General features: G+C 38.7%; 1 protein-coding gene across 1 annotated transcript in view; it reads left to right on the top strand.

The window, feature by feature from the left end:
• ALKBH8 (alkB homolog 8, tRNA methyltransferase) overlaps positions 1 to 23,191 on the top strand; it is a 137,113-nt gene that overhangs the window by 69,397 nt on the left and 44,525 nt on the right. The window contains exons 8-9 of the mRNA XM_027979164.3: positions 40 to 146; positions 22,182 to 22,333. Coding sequence (XP_027834965.2) covers positions 40 to 146; positions 22,182 to 22,333 — 259 coding nt within the window. The remainder of the gene's footprint in view (positions 1 to 39; positions 147 to 22,181; positions 22,334 to 23,191) is intronic.

The following is a 23,191-nucleotide window of genomic DNA, read 5'->3' as shown; positions in this document are numbered from 1 at the left end:
TGGGTTGATTGATCTTTATGCTTTTGTCTGTATTTCAAGATTGTCATGGATTTTAAGCACCCAGATGGTATGACAGTGCCAGTTATGCTGCCTTGTCGGAGTTTGCTGGTGATGACAGGAGAATCTAGATACCTTTGGACCCATGGGTATGTACTGAGATGACCCAGATGACAGGATACCTTTTGCCTTGTGAGAGTCTCATTCTTTTCTGAGCCACCAGAACCATGCCTCAGGCTTACACATTGAGGCTTGCACATGTACTGGCTTCCCCAGGGACATCTATGGCTTTTAAAAAAACTCTTTATTTTGAAAAAATTTCAGATTTAAAGAAAAATTGTAAGCATAATATGGTGAATTCCCTTCACCTTTCACATAGGTTTACCAATTGTGAATATTTTGCTGTCTGTTTTCATTGCTGCCAAAATCTTGTCTCTGTGTCCACTGATGCTGCACAGAAATATGAAGAAAGAGTTTGGAAGAAATAGAAATCTGGCTTTAATCCTCTGCTTGATGTAGTGGTGCACACCTGTAATCCCAGCTTTGGGACTCTGCAGCAGGAGGATTGCTTGAGTCTCAGGAGTTCTAGGCTGTAGTACGCTATGCTGATCAGGTGTCTGCACTAAGTTTGGCATAATTTTTTCTCTAATGTGTTATTGTTATTATTGTTTTTGCTCAGTTGTTGAGAGGAAGTTGCAGCTATGATGACCTTTTATCTTTACGTGGTTCATCGCATATTTTTAAAGAGCAGGAACATTGTCTGTATTAGGGGTTGGCAAACTGTGGCTCATGAGCCAACTTCAGCCCTTATTTTTACACAGCTCTTGATCTAAAAGTGGTTTTACATTTTTAAAGTGTTGTAAAGAACAAAAACAAAAGAGAATATGTAATAGAGACTATAGATCGCCTTCTATGCCTGAAATACATACTATCTGGTCTTGTCACAGAAAAACTTTTCCAGCCCCTTGTTCTACGAAACCGCAGTGTGTGCCTCAAATTCAGGAAGTCCAACGTTGATCAAATGCTCTTATCATGCTCATACAGTCCATCTTGAAAATTTGCTAGTTGCACTTTATACTACTGTCAAAGAAAACCAGACTTTGACTGTAGTTAAAGCAACAAAAACAGATTTTACTCAGGAACTATTGGAATAAAGGAAGAGAGTATAGTGGTGGACTCAATTTCAAATGTAATAAGGAAAAATGGAGATTTATAGGCAGAGAGCCCGGGGTTGAGGGTGGGACAGTGTGCATGGATGGAAAATTACTAACAAGAAACATCAGTAGGAAGGGAGAATTCTGGCTACAATAGGATTCTTCCTGAAGGCACGCCACAGTGATCAAACATCACCTGGGGGAAAGATAGGTGTAAGGAATTTGGTCAGTTACCAAGGATGATCATATAATGGAGGATAGTGGATTGTGGCTAAACTGTGACTTAACAGGATTCTTGCTAAAATAGGGCACTAGACATGCCCAGGAGAAGGCACTGACACCCCACTCCAGTACTCTTGCCTGGAAGATCCCATGGATGGAGGAACCTGGTGGGCTGCAGTCCATGGGGTCACTAAGAGTCAGACACGACTGAAGCAACTCAGCAGCAGCAGCAGCAGCAGCAGCAGCAGCAGCAGCAGCAGCAGACATGCCTAAGGACAGGGCCTATTTGGGCTCAGAGTCAGTTTAGTTCAGTAGCTCAGTCACGTCCAGCACTTTGCGACCCCATGGACTGCAGCATGCCAGGCTTCCCTGCCCATCACCAACTCCCAGAGCTTGCTCAAACTCATGTGCATCAAGTCAGTGCATCTGGTCCTCTGTCGTCCCTTTCTCCTCCTGCCTTCAATCTTTCCCAGCATCAGCATCTTTTCCAATGAGTCAGTGCTTCGCATAAGGTGCCAAAGTATTGTAGTTTCAGCTTCAGCATCAGTCCTTCCAATGAATATTCAAGACTGATTTTCTTTAGGATTGACTGGTTTGATCTCCTTGCAGTCCAAGGGACTCTTAAGAGTCTTCTCCAACACTACAGTTCGAAAGCATCATTTCTTTGGCACTCATCCTTCTTTATGGTCCAACTCTCACACCCATACATGACTATTGGAAAAACTATAGCTTTGACTATATGGACCTTTGTTGGTGAAGTAATGTCTCTGCTTTTTAATATGCTGTCTAGGCTTGTCATAACTTTTTTTTCAAGGAGAAAGTGTCTTTTAATTTAATGGCTGCAGTCACCATCTGCAGTAATTTTGGAGCCCAAGAAAATAAAGTCTGTCACTGTTTCCATTGTTTCCCCATCTATTTGCTATGAAGTGATGGGATCAGATGCCATGATCCTAGTTTTTTTGAATGTTGAATTTTAAGCCAGGTTTTTCATTCTCCTCTTTCAACTTCATCAAGAGGCTCTTTAGTTCTTCTCTTTCTGCCATAAGGGTGGAGTCATCTGCATATCAGAGGTTATTGATATTTTCCTGTAAAACTTGATTCCAGTTTGTGCTTCATTCTTCCAGCCCAGCGTTTTGCATGATGTACTCTGCATATAAGTTAAATAAGCAAGGTGATAATATACAATCTTGACGTACTCCTTTCCCAATTTTGAACCAGTCGGTTTTTCCATATCTGGTTCTAAGTGTTGCTTCTTGACCTGCGTACAGATTTCTCTGGTGGTAGGTAAGGTGGTCTGGTGGTCTGGGCTCAGAGTAACCTGCCGAAGGTTTGGTTGAGGAGAGTCTGTCAGTACCTCATGGTAAGTTTTCCATCTCATCTAGGATTTGATCCATGATCCTGCATTACATTTAGTTGTCAATTCTCTTTAGCCTTCTTTAATTTGAAGCAGTTTTTCAACTTTTCTTTGTCTTGTTGACATTTACACTTTTAAGAATGCCAGTTGTTTTATATAATGACCCTGAGTTTTTTTTTTTTTAATTGAATCTAATGTAAATGAAATGCGTTATTAACTCTTGGCAGGAATAAATCCTCAGCCTTTTGAGGTGGAAGCATCATTCTGCTAAAATTTACCTATATTGTCACTTAAAATACTGCTGAATTCTGAACTTATTAGTGCTGCCCTGGTTGGAGACTTTTTTTGACTCATTTTTTAAAAATTCAGAGAAATGAGCATTTAAATGAGTTTGTAACCTGTCCTAAATGAACCATAAAAACAGATAGCCTGATTTTGTGCACTAAAGATTAAATTTGCCTGATTTTTTTTTTCACAGCCATTTAAAATATTTTTCACTTTCAGCAACTGAAAATGGTGATTTGATCCAATAGTTTAAAGTGTTCCTATAATTTTGAAAATACTAAAGGCAAAGGAGAAAAGGAAATAAATACTCATCTGAATGCAGAGTTCCAAAGAATAGCAAGGAGAGGTAAAGAAGCCTTCCTCAGCAATCAATGCAAAGAAATAGAAGAAAACAATGGGAAAGACTAGAGATCTTTTTAAGAATATTAGAGATACAAAGGTAATATTTCATGCAAAGATGGGCACAATAAAGGACAGAAACAGTACGGACCTAGCAGAAGCAGAAGATATTAAGCAAAGGTGGTTAGAATACACAGAAGTATACAAAAAAGATCTTAATGATCCAGATAACCAGGGTGGTGTGATCAGTCACCTAGAGCCAGGCATCTTGGAGTATGAAATCAAGCGGGCCTTAGGAAGCATCACTACAAACAAAGCTAGTGGAGGTGATGGAATTTTAGCTAAGCTATTTCAAATCCTGAAAGATGATGCTGTTAAAGTGCTGCACTCCATATGCCAGCAAATTTGGAAAACTCAGCAGTGACCATAGGACTGTAAATGGTCAGTTTTCATTCCAATCCCAAAGAAGAGCAATGCCAAGAATGTTTAACCTACTGCACAGTTGCACTCACTTCACATGCTAACAAGGTCATGCTCAAAATCCTTCAAGCTAGGCTTCAACAGTATGTGAACCAAGACCTTCCAGATGTTCAAGCTGGATTTAGAAAAGGCAGAGGAACCAGAGATCAAATTGCCAGATCCTTTGGATCATAGAGCAAGAGAGTTCTAGGAAAACATCTACTTCTGCTTTATTGGCTATGCTAAAACCTTTGACTGTGTGGATCACAACAACCTGTGGAAACTGTTAAAGAGATGGGAATACCAGACCACATTACCTGCCTCCTGAGAAATCTCTATGCAGGCCAAGAAGGACATGGAACAATAGACTGGTTCCAGATTGGGAAAGGAGTATGTCAAGACTGTACATTGTTATCCTGCTTATTTAACTTATATGCAGAGTTCCCATGCATAATGCCTGGCTGGATGAAGCACAAGGTGGAATCAGGGTTTCTGGGAAAAATATCAATAACCTCAGAAATACAGATGATACCAGCCTTGTGGCAGAAAGTGAAGAAGAACTAAAGAGCCTATTGATGAAGTGTGAAAGAGGAGAGTGAAAAGTTGGCTTAAAACTCAACATTCAAAAAACGAAGATCATGGCATCCAGTCCCATCACTTCATGGCAGATAGCTGGGTAAACAATGGAAACAGTGACAGACTCTATCTTCTTGGGCTCCAAATCACTACAGATGGTGACTGCAGCCATTAAATTAAGAGACACTTGTTCCTTGGAAGAAAAGCTATGACAAACCTAGACAGCATATTAAAAAGCAGAGACATTACTTCACTGACAAAGGTCTGTCTAGTCAAAGCTATAGTTTTTCCAGTAGTCATGTATAGATATGAGAGTTGGACCATAAAGAAAGCTGAGTGTCAAAGAATTGATCCTTTTAAACTGTGGCATTAGAGAAGACCATTGAGAGTCCCTTGGACAGCAAAGAGATCAAACCAATCACTCCTAAAGGATATCAGGCCCGAATATTCATTGGAAGGACTGATGCTGAAGGTGAAGCTCCAATACTTTGGCCACTTGATGTGAAGAACTGACTCACTGAAAAGACCCTGATGATGGGAAAGATTGCAGACAGGAGGAGAAGGAGATGGCAGAGGATGAGATGGTTGGATGGCATCACCAACTTGAGGGACATGAATTTGAGCAAGCTCTGGGAGTTGATGACAAACGGAATGCTGGTGTGCTGCAGTATATGTGGTTGCAAAGAGTCAGACATGACTGAAAGACTGAACTAACTGAGCATTTGTATTTTTCAGAAAATTTCAAGATTTTTCTGATATGCATCTGGATTTTAAAAATTGATTACAAATTTTTCTATTAGATCCTAGTTTTGGTCATATAGAGTTCTGTAGTTTTTCTGTTGACCAATCATGATACAATAGTATTAAGTAAGCAATAGTTACATAATCACAAAAGTAAAAGATGTATATCAGTTTTCACAATCAATAGCCAGACAAAAAATAAAAGTTGCACTTGCAAACCATAATGCAAACATGATTAACTTAACAATTTAAAATACTTACATCCAATTTGGGAGGGTCAAGCAGAATGATGTGATACATGGAATTGTATACATGCACATGTTTTCATCTACCCAGCCAGTCTATATCTTTTGGTTGGTGCATTTAATCCATTTACATTTAAGATATGTATCAATGTGTATGATCCTATTACCATTTTCCTAGTTGTTTTGGGATTACTTTCTGCAGGTCTTTTCCTTCTCTTGTGTTTTCTTCCTAGAGAAATTCCTTTAGTGTTTGTTGTAAAGCTGGTTTGGTGTTGCTGAATTCTCTTAACTGTTACCTGTCTGTAAAGTTTTGATTTCTCCATCAAATCTGAAGGAGAGTTTTGCTGGGTAGAGTGCTGGTTGTAGGTTCTTGGTTGTAGGTTCTTTCCTTTCATCACTTTAAATATATCATGCCATTCCCTTTTGGGTTGTAGAGTTTCTATTGAGGAATCAGTTGGTAGCCTGATGGGAGTTCCCTAGTATGTTATTTGTTGTTTTATTAATCTGTCTTTAATTTTTGTCCGTTTGATTACTGTGTGTCTCGGTGTTTTCCTCCTTGGGTTTATCCTGCCTGTGTGTGTGTGTATGTATGTGTGTGTTAAGAAAAAAGAGAGAAGGGAGAAAAGTGAAGGAAAGAGACAGTGATGGGAACAGAGGGAGACTGACCAAACAAATGGTGTGTCAACTATTGGAAGGTTCCTTGGAATTTGAGTGGAAGGGAGAATTAATCAAAGAAGCATACTTAGTGTACTAAAAATACATATAAACCCTAGAAATAAACTTTGATGAAAAATATTTTGATCTGTGCTAAAAAAGCACTAGAAAGCACCACTGAAGAAGATTGATTCACACAGCCAGGTCAAACACTTTTTTTGTGTGTGTGTGTGGCTTCACTGGGTCTTTGTTGCATTTTGTGCAGACTTTCTTTAGTTGTGGAGAGTGGGATCTCCTCTTTGTTGCAGTGCTTGGACTATTCATTGTGGTGGTTTTTCTTGTTGGAGAGCACAGGCTCTAGGTGTGCAGGATTCAGTATTTGAAACGTGGGCTTCAGTAGTTGTGACACACAGGCTCAGTAGTTGTGGCATATGGGCCTAGTTGCTCTGAGGCATGTGGAATCCTCCCGTACCAGGTATCGAACCTGTGTCTCCTGCACTGGCAGGTGGAGTCCCATCCACTATGCCACCAGGGAAGTCCCCAAACACTTTCAATTGGATATAGTTAAGTTTACTGTTCTAGTTACTATGCACTAAAGCAGAGATGGCAGACTGGCAGAACATGAGTCAAATATAGCAGTCAAACTGTTTAGCTAGGGCACTGGTAGTCAACATTGTAGAATTTTAAAAAATTGATTGTATATGAGTATCAGCAGCTTTTACAGGATTCTGAATTTTCAGCTTCTTTTGAAAATTGACAACACCTGAAAACATTAGACCACAGTATCTTTTGACAGCAGTAGCTGAGACTATCAATGGCCTTCTTTAGGTGCAACTATACTTTCAGGTTCTCTAGGGTTCCTACTGCTTTCTATGATTGCCTGCAGTATGACTGAGTATCTGTTGTCATTCATCATTGTGCTCATACTAATGTCTTTATCTTATAACAGACTTAAATGAAAATTATTTCTTAAACTTATATCTGTTTTAGAAGTGGGGGGAAAAGCTAGAAGGAATAGGAATGTGTGTTTTAAGAAAAATGGAAGAGAATACTTAATTTTTTTGAAATGAAGACAGTTCCTATGTATTTAATGGCAAACAGTGTATTTCTAAAGTCTGCCTGCTTCACTCATTTATGTTATTAGACTAGCCTTGGGTTCAGTTAGTTCATGAATCTGTGTGAGCTCTTCTTTTAAATTATTTTTGGAGCCCTTTGTGCTAGATACTATCTGAAAGCTTTACATACATTAACTCATGTAACTGATATAATCACAGTGGAAAGTTTTTTTCATGGTTTTGCCCACATTTTTAAAGGAAATTGGAGCATAAAGAGGTTCCATAACTTGTACAGAGTTGTGAAACCAGTCAAGGGCAGAGACAAGATCAGAGTCTGCCTTCAGGATCTATGCTCTTAACCATACTGTTACAACTAAATTCGTTTGCTCCCTTTCATCTGAATTTATGCAGGTGCCTTGTAGCCTTCACACTTTTGTCAACTCTTAATGTAATAAATTTCCTTTTCCTTTCAATTCACTTCTTTTTAACATATAGCTCAACTTATTTGTTTGTTTCCTTTATAATATATAAAGTTTTTTCTGATGACAATAGCCTGAAATAATTTCTCCCTTAACTCCTAAAGACTGTGTTGCCTCCTACTGGCTTGTGCTATCTTTTCTATCGTATTGAACTATTATTTAAATTTATAATAATTAATGTTTTTATCTTTTTATTTAATGTTTTCCTAACTAGATTATAATTTGAGTACAGGGAAAAAAGATGTTCAGAGATATTTAAATAATTATTTTTAACATATAGATTGCCTATTCCCAAAAGTCTGAGATTGGTTCCAAAAGCAGTAAGTACTGCTTGACCTTTGCCTAAGATTTAACTCTAGGCAACTGAAATAATTGACTTCAGAGAGCCATCAGTTCAGTTCAGTTCAGTTGCTCAGTCGTGTCTGACTCTTTGTGACCTCATGAATTGCAGCACGCCAGGCCTCCCAGTCCATCACCAACTCCCGGAGTTCACTCAGACTCACGTCCATCGAATCAGTAATGCCATCCAGTCATCTCATCCTCAGTCGTCCCCTTCTCCTCCTGCCCCCAATCCCTCCCAGCATCAGAGTCTTTTCCAATGAGTTATCTCTTCGCATGAGGTGGCCAAAGTACTGGAGTTTCAGCTTTAGCATCATTCTTTCCAAAGAAATCCCAGGGTAGATCTCCTTCAGAATGGACTGGTTGGATCTTGTTGCAGTCCAAGGGACCCTCAAGAGTCTTCTCCAACACCACAGTTCAAAAGCATCGATTCTTCGGCACTCAGCTTTCCTTATAGTCCAACTCTCACATCCATCCATGACCACTGGAAAAACCATAGCCTTGACTAGACGGACCTTTGTTGGCAAAGTAATGTCTCTGGTTTTCAATATGCTATCTAGGTTGGTCATAACTTTTCTACCAAGGAGTAAGCATCTTTTAATTTCATGGCTGCAGTCACCATCTGCAGTGTAAAGTCTGACACTGTTTCCACTGTTTCCCATCTATTTCCCATGAAGTGATGGGACCAGATGCCATGATCTTCGTTTTCTGAATGTTGAGCTTTAAGCCAACTTTTTCACTCTCCTCTTTCACTTTCATCAAGAGGCTTTTAGTTTCTCTTCACTTTCTGCCATAAGGGTGGTGTCATCTGCATATCTGAGGTTATTGATATTTCTCCTGGCAATCTTCATCCCAGCTTGTACTTCTTCCAGCCCAGCATTTCTCATGATATACTCTGCATATAAGTTAAATAAGCAGGGTGACAATATACAGCCTTGACGTACTCCTTTCCTATTTGGAACCAGTCTGTTGTTCCATGTCCAGTTCTAACTGTTGCTTTCTGACCTGCATACAGATTTCTCAAGAGGCAGGTCAGGTGGTCTGGTATTCCCATCTCTTTCAGAATTTTCCACAGTTTATTGTGATCCACACAGTCAAAGGCTATGGCATAGTGAATAGAGCAGAAATAGATGTTTTTCTGGAACTCTCTTGCTTTTTCCATGATCCAGCGGATGTTGGCAATTTGATTTCTGGTTCCTCTGGCTTTTCTAAAACCAGCTTGGACATCTGGAAGTTCGTGGTTCACGTATTGCTGAAGTCTGGCTTGGAGAATTTTGAGCATTACTTTACTAGCATGTGAGATGAGTGCAATTGTGTGGTGGTTTGAGCATTCTTTGGCATTGCCTTTCTTTGGGTTTGGAATGAAAACTGACCTTTTCCAGTACTGTGGCCACTGCTGAGTTTTCCAAATTTGTTGGCATATTGAGTGCAGCACTTTCACAGCATCATCTTCCAGGATTTGAAACAGCTCAACTGGAATTCCATCACCTCCACTAGCTTTGTTTGTAGTGATGCTTTCTAAAGCCCACTTGACTTCACATTCCAGGATGTCTGGCTCTAGGTGAGTGATCACACCATCGTGATTATCTGGGTCATGAAGATCTTTTTTGTACAGTTCTTCTGTGTATTCTTTCCATTTCTTCTTAATACCTTCTGCTTCTGTTAGGTCCAGACCATTTCTGTCCTTTATTGAGCCCATATTTGCATGAAATGTTCCCTTGGTATCTTTAATTTTCTTGAAGAGGATCTCTAGTCTTTCCCATTCTGTTGTTTTCCTCTATTTCTTTGCATTGATCGCTGAGGAAGGCTTTTTTATCTCTTCTTGCTATTCTTTGGAACTCTGCATTCAGATGCTTATATCTTTCCTTTTCTCCTTTGCTTTTTGCTTCTCTTCTTTTCACAGAGAAAAGGAAGAGAAGCGAAAGGCCTCCCCAGACAGCCATTTTGCTTTCTTGCATTTCTTTTCCATGGGGATGGCCTTGATCCCTGTCTCCTGTACAATGTCAGGAACCTCCGTCCGTAGATCATCAGGCACTCTATCTATCAGATCTAGGCCCTTAAATCTGTTTCTCACTTCCACTGTATAATCATAAGGGACTTGATGTGGGTCATACCTGAAGGGTCTAGTGATCTTCCCTACTTTCTTCAATTTAAGTCTGAATTTGATAATAAGGAGTTCATGATCTGAGCCACAGTCAGCTCCTGGTCTTGTTTTTGTTGACTGTATAGAGCTTCTCCATCTTTGGCTGCAAAGAATATAATCAGTCTGATTTCAGTGTCGACCATCTGGTGATGTCCATGTTTAGAGTCTTCTCTTGTGTTGTTGGAAGAGGGTGTTTGCTATGACCAGTGCATTTTCTTCGCAAAACTCTATTAGTCTTTGCCCTGCTCCATTCCGCATTCCAAGGCCAAATTTGCCTGTTACTCCAGGTGTTTCTTGACTTCCTCCTTTTGCATTCCAGTCCCCTATAATGAAAAGGACATCTTTTGGGGGTGTTAGTTCTAAAAGGTCTTGGAGGTCTTCATAGAACCGTTCAACTTCAGCTTCTTCAGCATTACTGTTTGGGGCATAGACTTGGATTACCGTGATATTGAATGGTTTGCCTTGGAAATGAACAGAGATCATTCTGTCATTTTTGAGATTGCATCCAAGTACTGCATTTCGGACTCTCTTGTTGACCATGATGGCTACTCCATTTCTTCTGAGGGATTCCTCCTCACAGTAGTAGATATAATGGTCATCTGAGTTAAATTCACCCATTCCAGTCCATTTTAGTTCGCTGATTCCTAGAATGTCGACGTTCACTCTTGCCTTCTGCTGTTTGACCACTTCCAATTTGCCTTGATTCATTGACCTGGCATTCCAGGTTCCTATGCAATATTGCTCTTTACAGCATTGGACCTTGCTTCTATCACCAGTCACATCCACAACTGTATATTGTTTTTGCTTTGGCTCCATCCCTTCATTCTTTCTGGAGTTATTTCTCCACTGATCTCCAGAAGCGTGTTGGGCACCTACTGACCTGGGGAGTTCCTCTTTCAGTATCCTATCTTTTTGCCTTTTCATACTGTTCATGGGGTTCTCTAGGCAAGAATACTGAAGTGGTTTGCCATTCTCTTTTCCAGCTATTTAGTACCTAAGAGAGAATTGCTAATATGAGTTTCAAGATATTCATTGTTATAAAATAACTTAATTTTGTTCTTTGTTCAGTATTTTAGTTTTAATCATTTTCAGCTATCTGTGTAACAGTCATATAATTTCAGACACTGTTTGTTTTTCTTCTAAAATATTGCCTTCAGCATGAACTCTTTTAAATGAGCTGTTCTTACAACTTGTTTTATGAAGCTGGCACTATCCTGACAGCAAAATTTGTCAAGGACATTACAAAAAAGGAAATTGCAGACCAATATCTCTCAGAGATCGTAAAAGTTTCTGACAAATTATTAGAAAATTCAAACCTGAAATATATAAAAATGAAAATACATCAAGACTAAGTGGAATTTATCCCAGAGTTGCAAGATTGGTTTAACAGTTGGAAGTCAAAGGATAAAAGAGAAAAAATAATCATCTTGATTGATGCAGAAAATATATTTTGACAGAATTTAGCATCCACTCATGATAAAAACTTGGCAAACCAGATAAGAAGGAAAGTTCTTAAGTGTGATTAAAGAGCATCTGTGAAAAACCCATGGGCAGTATCACAGTTAATAATAAAATATTAAATGCTTTTCCTAAAATATTGAAAAGGCTGGGATTTTACTCTCATCACTTCTATTTAATATTATATTGGACGTCTTAGTATAATAATACAAGAGAAAGCAATAAAAATCATATGTGATTGAGGGCTTCCAGTTTAAGATGGTGGAATGGAAGGGTGTGTACTGATCTCCTCCTGCAAGAGCACCAAAATTGCAACTGTTTTGAATTCTTGAACAGCCATCGACAGGAGGATGTTGAAACCTATCAAAAAAAGATACCCTACATCCAGGGAAGAAGCCACAGTGAGATAGTAGGAGGAGTGCAATTGCAATAAAATCCAATCCCATACCCACTGAGTGGGCAACCCACAAACTAGAGAACAGTAACACTGAAGAAGTTCTCCGACTGTTGTGAAGGTTCTGAGCCCCATGACAGGCTTTCCAGCTTGGGGATCTAATAAAGAATGGGAATCCCCAGGGAATATGACCTTAAGGCCAGCAGAATTTGATTATAGGACTTCCACAGGACTGGGGGAAACAGAGACTCTACTCTTTGAGGGCACAAAGTTTTGCTTGCACCAAGACCCAAGGGAAAGAAGGAATGACCTCACAGGAGACTGAGCCAGATCTACCTGCTAGTGTTAGGCAGTATCCTGTGGAGGCATGGGTGAGCAAGGGCTTGCCACAAGGATAGGGGCACTGGCAGCAGCAGTCCTGGAAGATGCCCCTTGGTGTAAGCCCTCTTGGAGGTCACCATTAACCCTAACATAGAGTTCATAGACCCCAGAGTGGGTCACCTCAGGCCAAACAACCAACAGGGAGGGAGCAAAACCCCACCCATCAGCAGATAATTGGATTCTAGCTTTACTGAGCAAAGCCCTGCCCACCAGAGGAAGACCCAGTTTTCCCCACCCAGTCCCTCCATCAGGAATCTTATATAAGCCACACTTAGCATCATCTACTAGAGGACAGATAAAAGAAGAGAGAAGAACCACAGACTCAAAGGCATCACAGAAAGTTAATCAGGATGAAAAGCAGAAAGTTATGTCCCATGTGAAGGGACGAGATAAAACGCCTCAAAAAACTAAACGAAGTGGAGATAGGAAACCTTCCAGAAAAAGAAATCAGAATAATGATAGTGAAGATGACTCAGGATCTTGGTAACAAAATGGAGAAGATGTAAGAAGTGTTTATCAAAGACCTAGAAGCACTAAAGAACAAGCAGACAGAGATGAACAATACACTAGAAGGAATCAATAGCAGAATAACTGAGACAGAAGAATGCATAAGCGATCTGGAGAACAAAATGGTATAAATCACTGCCCCAGAACAGAATATAGGGGAAACAAATGAAGACAGTCTAAGAGACTTCTGGGACAATGTTAAATGCATGAACATTTGCATTATAGGGGGAGTCCCAGAAGGAGAAGAGAGAGAAAGGACCAGAGATAATATTTGAAGCGATAATAGCTGAAAACTTCCCCAAATCGGGAAAGGAAACAGTTAGCCAAGTCCAGGAAGCACAGAGAGTCCAGGAAGAATAAACCCAAAGAGGAACACACCAAGAAACACAGTAATCAAACTGACAAAAGTTAAAGACAAAGAAAATATTAAAGCAACAAGGGAAAAAAATGACAACATACAAGGGAACTTCCATAAGGTTATCTGCTGATTTCTCAACACACATTCTACAAGCCAGAAGGAAATGGCATAATGTAAAGTGATGAAAGAGAAGAACCTATAACCAAGAATAGTCTCCCAGTATGACTTTCCTTCAGATTTGATGGAAAAAATCAAAAGCTTTCCAGACAAGCAAAAGTTAAGAGAATTCAGTGTCACTAGATCAGCTTTACAACAAATGCTAAAGGAACTTCTCTAAGTAGAAAACACAAGAGAAGGAAAAGACCTATGCAAAATAAACCCAAAACAGTTAAGAAAATGGTAATCAGTTCAGTTCAGTTGCTCAGTTGTGTCCGACTCTTTGTGACCCCATGAATCGCAGCATGCCAGGCCTCCCTGTCCATCACCAACTCCTGGACTTTACTCAGACTCAGGTCCATCGAGTCAGTGATGCCATCCAGCCATCTCATCTTCTGTTGTCCCCTTCTCCTCCTGCCCCCAATCCTTCCCAGCATCAGAGTCTTTTCCAATGAGTCAACTCTTTGCATGAGGTGGCCAAAGTACTGGAGTTTCAGCTTTAGCATCATTCCTTCCAAAGAAATCCCAGGGCTGATCTCCTTCAGAATGCCCTGGTTGGATCTCCTTGCAGTCCAAGGGACTCTCAAGAGTCTTCTCCAACACCACAGTTCAAAAGCATCAATTCTTTGGCACTCAGCCTTCTTCACAGTCCAACTCTCGCATCCATCCACGACCACAGGAAAAACCATAGCCTTGACTAGACAGACCTTAGTCGGCAAAGTAATGTCTCTGGTTTTCAATATGCTGTCTAGGTTGGTCATAACTTTCTTTCCAAGGAGTAAGCGTCTTTTAATTTCATGGCTGCAATCACCATCTGCAGTGATTTTGGAGCCCCAAAAAATAAAGTCTGACACTGTTTCCACTGTTTCCCCATCTATTTGCCATGAAGTGATGGGACTGGATGCCATGATCTTCGTTTTCTGAATGTTGAGCTTTAAGCCAACTTTTTTACTCTCCTCTTTCACTTTCATCAAGAGGCTTTTTAGTTCCTCTTCACTTTCTGCCATAAGGGTGGTGTCATCTGCATATCTGAGTTTATTGATTTTTCTCCTGGCAATCTTGATTCCAGCTTGTGCTTCTTCCAGTCCAGCGTTTCTCATGGTGTACTCTGCATAGAAGTTAAATAAGCAGGACGACAATATACAGCCTTGACGTACTCCTTTTCCTATTTGGAACCAGTCTGTTGTTCCATGTCCAGTTCTAATTGTTGCTTCCTGACCTGCATACAGATTTCTCAAGAGGCAGGTCAGGTGGTCTGGTATTCCCATCTCTTTCAGAATTTTCCACAGTTTATTGTGATCCACACAGTCAAAGGCTATAGCATAGTGAATAAAGCAGAAATAGATATTTTTCTGGAACTCTCTTGTTTTTTCCATGATCCAGCGGATGTTGGCAATTTGATTTCTGGTTCCTCTGGCTTTTCTAAAACCAGCTTGGACATCTGGAAGTTCGCGGTTCACGTATTGCTGAAGCCTGGCTTGGAGAATTTTGAGCATTACTTTACTAGCGTGTGAGATGAGTGCAATTGTGTGGTGGTTTGAGCATTCTTTGGCATTGCCTTTCTTTGGGACTGGAATGAAAACTGACTTTTTCCAGTCCTGTGGCCACTGCTGAGTTTTCCAAATTTGCTGGCATATTGAGTGCAGCACTTTCACAGCATCATCTTCCAGGATTTGAAACAGCTCAACTGGAATTCCATCACCTCCACTAATTTGTTCGTAGTGACGCTTTCTAAAGCCCACTTGACTTCACATTCCAGGATGTCTGGCTCTAGATGAGTGATAACACCTTTGTGATTATCCAGCTCATGGAGATCTTTTTGTACAGTTCTGCTGTGTATTCTTGCCACCTCTTCTTAATACCTTCTTCTTCTGTTAGGTCCATACCATTTCTGTCCTTTATGGAGCCCATCTTTGCATGAAATGTTCCCTTCGTATCTCTGATTTTCTTGAAGAAATCTCTAGTCTTTCCCATTCTGTTGTTTTCCTCTATTTCTTTGCATTGATCGCTGAGGAAGGCTTTCTTATCTCTGTTTGCTATTCTTTGGAACTCTGCATTCAGATGCTTATATCTTTCCTTTTTGTCCTTTGCTTTTCACTTCTCTTCTTTTCACATCTATTTGTAAGGCCTCCCCAGACAGCCATTTGGCTTTTTTGCATTTCTTTTCCATGGGGATGGTCTTGATCCCTCTTTCCTGTACAGTGTCCAAAACCTCATTCCATAGTTCATCAGGCACTCTATCTATCAGATCTAGGCCCTTGAATCTATTTCTCACTTCCACTTTGTAATCATAAGGGATTTGATGTAGGTCTTAGCTGAATGGTCTAGCGGTTTTCCCTACTTTCTTCAATTTAAGTCTGAATTTGATAATAAGGAGTTCATGATCTGAGCCACAGTCAGCTCCTGGTCTTGTTTTTGTTGACTGTATAGAGCTTCTCTATCTTTGGCTGCAAAGAATATAATCAGTCTGATTTTGGTGTTGACCATCTGGTGATGTCCATGTGTAGAGTCTTATCTTATGTTGTTGGAAGAGGGTGTTTGCTATGACCAGTGCATTTTCTTGGCAAAACTGTATTATCTTTGCCCTGCTTCATTCCTCATTCCAAGGCCAAATTTGCCTGTTACTCCAGGTGTTTCTTGACTTCCTCCTTTTGCATTCCAGTCCCCTATAATGAAAAGGACATCTTTTGGGGGTGTTAGTTCTAAAAGGTCTTGGAGGTCTTCATAGAACCATTCAACTTCAGCTTCTTCAGCATTACTGTTTGGGGCATAGACTTGGATTACCGTGATATTGAATGGTTTGCCTTGGAAACGAAGAGAGATCATTCTGTCGTTTTTGAGATTGCATCCAAGTACTGCATTTTGGACTCTTTGTTGACCATGATGGCTACTCCATTTCTTCTGAGGGACTTCTGCTCACAGTAGTAGATATAATGGTCATCTGAGTTAAATTCACCCATTCCAGTCCATTTTAGTTCGCTGATTCCTAGAATATCAACGTTCACTCTTGCCTTCTGCTGTTTGACCACTTCCTATTAGCCTTGATTCATGAATCTGACATTCCAGGTTCCTGTGCAATATTGCTCTTTACAGCATCAGACCTTGCTTCTATCACCAGTCACTTCCACAGTTGGGTATTGTTTTTGCTTTGGCTCCATCCCTTCATTCTTTCTGGAGTTATTTCTCTAGTGATCTCCAGTAGCATATTGGGCACCTACTGACCTGGGGAGTTCCTCTTTCAGTATCCTATCATTTTACCTTTTCATACTGTTCATGGGGTTCTCTAGGCAAGAATACTGAAGTGGTTTTCCATTCCCTTCTCCAGTGGACCACATTCTATCAGACCTCTCCACCATGACCCTCCCGTCTTGGGTTGCCCCATGGGCATGGCTTAGTTTCATTGAGTTAGACAAGGCTGTGGTCCTAGTGTGATTAGATTGACTAGTTTTCTGTGAGTATGGTTTCAGTGTGTCTGCTCTCTGATGCCTTCTTGCGGCACCCACCATCTTACTTGGGTTTTTCTTACCTTGGGCATGGGGTGTCTCTTCTCGGCTGCTCCAGCAAAGCTCAGCCGCTGCTCCTTACCATAAATGAGGGGTATTTCCTCACTGCTGCCCTTCCTGAGCTTCAACGTGAGATGGCTCCTCTAGGCCCTCCTGCGCCCATGCAGCCACCACTCCTTGGACGTGGGGTTGCTCCTCCCGGATGCCGCCCCTGGCCTCGGACGCAGGTAGCTCTTCCCGGCTGCCGCCCCTGACCTCGGACGCATAGTAGCTCCCCTCGGCAGTTCCTGTGCCGTCGCAGCCTGGCTGTCTAGGCCGTTGCCCTTGACCTCGGACGTGGGGTAACTCCTCTTGGCTACCGCCCTTTGGGCATGGGGTCCTTCCGGCATTTGCCTCTGACCTCGGACGTGTGGTATCTCCTCTCGGCTGCGCTTAGTGTGCCGGTCGCAGTCACCTGCGCTTAGTGCGCTGGTTGCAGCCACCTGCCAAGAAGATAGTAATAGAATCATACATATGGATAATTACCTTAAATATAAATGGATTAAATGTACCAACCGAAAGACATAGACTGGGCAGATGAGAACATGTACATGTATGTACTTCAACTTACCACATCACTCTATTTAACCCCCCAAATTATATGTAATTATTTTATATTGTTGGATCAATCATGTTTCCTAATGATCTTTTATTTTTTGTCTGGCTATTGATTGTGAAAACTAATAAACATCTTTACTATTGTGATTATGTAACTATTATTCACTTAATACCATTGTATCATGATTGGTCAACAGAAGATAGTTGAATTCTATATCACCAAAGCTATCATTTAATAGAAAAATCTATAATCACTTTTTAAAATCCAGATGCATATCAGTATTATCTTAGAATTTTTTCATAAATACAAATGCCCAGGTATTGTATTTGTTTTTCCAGAGCTCCAGATGTGTTTCTAATGAGTAGCCATGTTTAAAAATAACTAGACTATATGATGATCTTTTTTCTAGTTTGTTTCGCTTTTTCTATTTCATATTCAGTGTTCCCATTTCATTTAGTTTGTTTCCAACCACTCCATCTCTTCTCTTCTTTTTGATGTTCTTTCTCAAACCTTTATCAAGCATGGTAGAAAAACCTTATATATATATATATATATATATATAAGATAATAGATATATTTTAGAAAACATGAATTTTTGCCTAGCTAAAAAATTTATGACATTTTGATTCCACTTGCTTAACTTAGTATGAATAAAATGCTAGGTTTCTACTTTTTTTAAAAAATAGGCAACAAGCAACACAGGTTTATTGTATAGTACAGGGAACTATAGTCAGTATCTTGTAATAGCCTATAATGGAAAAGAATCTGAAAATAATATATGTGTGTATATATAACTGAATCACCGTGCTGTGCACTTGAAACACTGTAAGTCAACTATACTTCAATAAAATATATATATATTAAGAAAAAAATATATGTATTTGAAAGGAAAAAAGTAAAACCCTTTGTAGATTTGAAAATCCTAGCATATCTGCTACAGTGGAAACAGTGGCTGACTTTACTTTTTGGGGCTCCAAAATCCCTGCAGATGGTGACTGCAGCCATGAAATTAAAAGACACTTACTCCTTGGAAGAAAAGTTATGACCAACCTAGACAGCATATTAAAAAGCAGAGACATTACTTTGCCAACAAAGGTCCATCTAGTCAAGGCTATGGTTTTCCAGTGATCATATATGGATGTGAGAGACAGACTGTAAAGAAAGCTGAGCGCTGAAGAATTGATGCTTTTGAACTGTGGTGCTGGAGAAGACTCTTGAGAGTCCCTTGGTCAGTGGGTCTGACCCAGGCTCCTTTCAGATTGCTGCTTCTGTCCTGGGTCCTGAAGCATGTGAGACTCCCCTTTAAGAGTGGAGTCTCTTATTTCCCTTAGCCCTTTGGCTTTCCAGAAATTAAGCCCTGTTGGCCTCCAAAGTCAAGTGTTTTGGGACCTCATCTTCCCCATGTTGTACCTTCAGGTGGGGAGCCTGATGTGGGGCTCAGATCTCTGGGACATGGATCCTGACTCTACCACATCTCTGCCCCTCTACCCATATCATTGTGGTTCCTTCTTTATGTCTGTAGTTGTAGATCTTTTCTGCTAATCCTCAGGCTGTTCTCACTGATAGTTGCTCTATACATAGTTGTAGTTTTGGTATGCCCCTGGGAGGAGGTGAACCCAGGGTCTTCCTACTCCTCCATCTTGGCCCCCACCAGTTCTTAATGTATTTTGGATATTAACCCTTATCAGATATTTAATCTGCAAATATTTTCTCTCATTCCATAAGAATTCCCATGCCATAGGAATACCATAGGTTTCTTTTTCATTTTGTTAATGATTTCCTTTTGTTGTGCAGAAGCTTTTTTGTTTGATGTAGTCCCACTTATTTTTTATTTTGTTGCATTTTGGGAATCCGGTTCTAGCATCAGACTAAGTGAACAGTATAACAATGACCAAATGAAAATTGAAATACGTTATATTATTTCATTCTAGGATCAAGCCCACTTTAGTTATATGGTCGATTTTTCTCTTTTCTAGGTGTGTAGTCAACATTTGATTCTTGATGTATCAACAACTTTAGTATAAATTTATGCTTTTTAAAATCTGCTGAAATCTTTCAGGCTTGGCACATTCTTTGTAAGCATGAAATCCACTTCTATAGGCAGATAGCCTTGCTAAAGTAAATCAAGCAGAAAACTTGGCTTCAGCTGAGTTAAGTCTTAGGAGTAGATTTAACAAGAGATACACAACACATGTATGCTAAAAATAATGAAACATTGCTAAGAGAAATTAAAGAAGGCCAAAATAAATGAGGAGATAAGAGATATCATAATCATGGATAGGAAACTTAATATTGTTAGATAGCAGTTATTCCCAGATTGGTCTAATGATTTAGTGTAATTCTAATCACAATCTTAAAAGGACTTTTTTTTTGGTAGAAATTGATAAGCAGATCCTAAGATTTATCAGGAAATGTGAGTAATAGAGAGTAACCAAAACAATCTTGAACATAAGAACAATGTTGGAGGACTTATTCTACTTAATGTTTCAGATTTACTGTGTATAAAGCTACCTAATCAAAAGAGTATAGTATTATTGTACAGATAAATCAGTGAGACAGAATATATTCATAGATGTAGTGTCAGTTGATTTTTGACAAAGATGCCAATACAATTCATTATGGAACAGAAAATTTTCAACAGATGGTGCTGGAAAAATCAGAGATCTGTGTGGAAATAGCATTAACCTTGATATACTTCATGCCATTCACAAAAATTAATATGGGGTAGATCATAGTTTTAAATGTAAACACAAATTATGATCTGTCTAGAAGAAAATACAAGAGGATACTTTGGCAAATCTGAGATAGGCAAAGTTTTTTCCCCCCACCTTGAGAAAGGTTTCAGAACACTAGAAGAAAAAGAAGACAAAATAACTGCATCCAAATTTGAATCTTCTGTTTATCAAAAGACAGCATCAAGCAAATGAAAAATCAGTCTATACTCGGGGAAGAATATCCACAATACATATATCTAACAAAGGATTGGGCATAAGATCTGTTCAACATATCCTTTACTAGAAGGATCTCTGAATGGCTAAAAAGCACATGAAAAGAAATACAGTATCATTGGTCATCAGAGAAATACAAATTATAACTACAATTTCATATCAATTGCCACTTGCTAAAAGTATTAAAATTTAAAACTTACAGTGTTTTGGTGAGAGTGTCAAGGAGCCTGAAACTCTCATATGCTGCTTGTGGGAGTATAAAAGTCTGTGCAAACATTTTGGAAAACTGTTATTTTCTTACCCTCTGACTCAACAATCTCACTCTTCAGTATTTTCCCAGGAGTAATAAAAGTATGTATCTGAAAAAAATGTTTATAGGCTTTATTTGTAATAGTCCCAGACTGGGAATACTAAATATTAGTAAACAGGAGATTTTGGATAAATTGCAGCATGTTCATATAGTGACATTTTGCTCAGTGATTAAAGAAAAACATGCACTACTGAAACACACAAAAACATGGCTGTATCTCCAAATTATGTGGAATGGGCAAAGCCAGAGAGAAGATAGTGCCAACTATATATGAAACTCAAGAACAGGCAAAACTGTGCTGATGGAAACCAGGTTAGTGGTTGCTTTGAGGAGAGGGGAAGATTGACTGGAAAAGGGCATGAGGGAGTTTCATGGGTAATTGGAAATATTCTACATCTTGATTGGGATGGTGGCTACATGGTTGTATACATTTGCCAAAATGCATGAACTATACACTTAAGATCTATGCATTTCACTCTATAAATTTAACTTTGAAAAGGCCATCATTTTTTTTTACTTTTAGCAGGAATCATACCAATGATTTCTTTTTTCTATTCAAAAACTTGATCTTACTTCCAAGACTCCCTTTAAACTTTCTTAAAATTTACAATGACTTGTACTTTTCTCTTTTTATTTTGCATCTTTGTTTTACTTATTGTATCTGTGTTAATCATATGTTTTTTGTTCTGTTATCTGTTGTTTTCTGATGTTGATGTCTTTGTTTCACAGCTAGATTTCACTTACTGAGAAAGACACATTAGAAATTCCAATGATATTTATGTATTTATGTAGATCTCTATTTAGATTTTTTTTCACTTTTTGGATTATATATTTAGAGGATGTCCTATTAGGTGCATACAAATATATAGAGTTTTTATGTTTTTTTGTTGGATTGACCCTTTTATCATTATGAAATGTTACTTTTTAATCTCTATTAATACCAATTTTCTTAAAGTCTACTTTCTGTGATTAGTATATCACTTTTTCTCTGGCTTTGCTAAGTGTATGCAAAATATTTGTTGTTTGTATGTTGTACTTTTTCTCTCTCTGTTTTTCAATCATTCTCTTTATTATAAGGTGTATCTCTTGTGATCAGCATGTACTTGGATTTTTTTTTTTAAATCCAATCTGAAGTTGTTTGTTCTTTAATTAGATTTGAAGTCCTTTTACATTCAACATAATTACTGATAATTGGATTGAAATTTGCTATTTCCCTTTTGCCAGCTGTTTCTTATTTTTTTTTCCTCTTGGTATTGATATTACTTAAACATTTGTTATTATTCTGTTTTCCCCCTTGAATAGTTAGTTAACTATAAATTCTTTTAATGATTACCCTGGAGATGATTTCCTAAGAGACAGAGACTTCTGTTTCTTTGTTTTTTCTATGATACAGTAATTCAGGGGATCCAATAAACATTTGCAACAAATTCTTGTAAAGTTACTGTATTCTCTTAATGTTTTTAAAGGACCTGAAATATTTTTTATGAATACAGTGTTAAATAAATTAATTTAACTGTTGTTTCTAGAATCACACCCAGAAAATTTGATACTGTTCAAGCATCCAAGGGTCACAAAAGTGGAATTATCACCAGTGATGTTGAAGACTTAACTTTAAACAAGAGGGGGATACGGACATCATTTACGTTTAGGAAAGTGAGGCAAACACCTTGTAATTGTAGTAAGTATATAATTTGTTTCTACTGTAAATGGAGTAAATCTAGTTTGAAAATCTTTTAAAGTCCATCAGAACTGAGAAGAGCTTTATCTTAACTCCTGTAATGGCATTAACCATATTCTGCCTTGTATTGTACTTACATATATTTTCTTAAACACCCTCATTAGAGTTTATATTTCTTGAGGGCAGGAACTGTAACTTACTCATCTTTATTTTCCTTAAACATAGTACTTGAGCATTATTGGATTCTAAATGTTTTATTTATTGTACTCATGGTTAAGAGGACTACAGTGTGGGGGCATTAAAGTATCACTATACAAAAATAGATTTTTTTTGTGAAACAGCTTATCACATTTCTAAATTACTTCTCATTAATGCAGTAGGGAAATTGAGGATGACAAGTTGTTCTATAATAAGTAGATAACTTTAGGGGGATAAAGAGTGGTTTGTCTTATTTGGAAAGGAGTGTTCAACAACTTGTCAGAAGGATGCTGTTTTGTATTATCTCTACAGGTGCATCATTACCTGTTTTTCTTGGACTCAATAAATTAAAACCCTTTTTGTTTTATAAATAATGACAGTGATGTTAAGATTCTTTTTACATTTTGGTGGTTTCAATTATGGGAGGTATCACAACAGGAGCTTTTGGACTTAGTCATCTTAAAATTATGTTTTAAATCAGAAATCCTTTTTGTATGTGCATGATATTATTATGTTAGGAAACTTGAAAGCTTCATATTTGATATTGTCATGTTGGTGAAAAGCTTAAAATAGGTTTTAACAGATTTTTGATTCTTCTGCTAAAAGTGGCAATGGAGACTTAAAATATCACAATTTTTTTCATTGATTAAAAATGTTTTT

Source organism: Ovis aries, chromosome 15, assembly GCF_016772045.2.
Source record: "Ovis aries strain OAR_USU_Benz2616 breed Rambouillet chromosome 15, ARS-UI_Ramb_v3.0, whole genome shotgun sequence".
Taxonomy (NCBI): Eukaryota; Metazoa; Chordata; class Mammalia; order Artiodactyla; family Bovidae; genus Ovis; species Ovis aries.
Note: the sequence above shows the minus strand (reverse complement) of the source record. Positions and strands in the feature narration are given on the sequence as shown.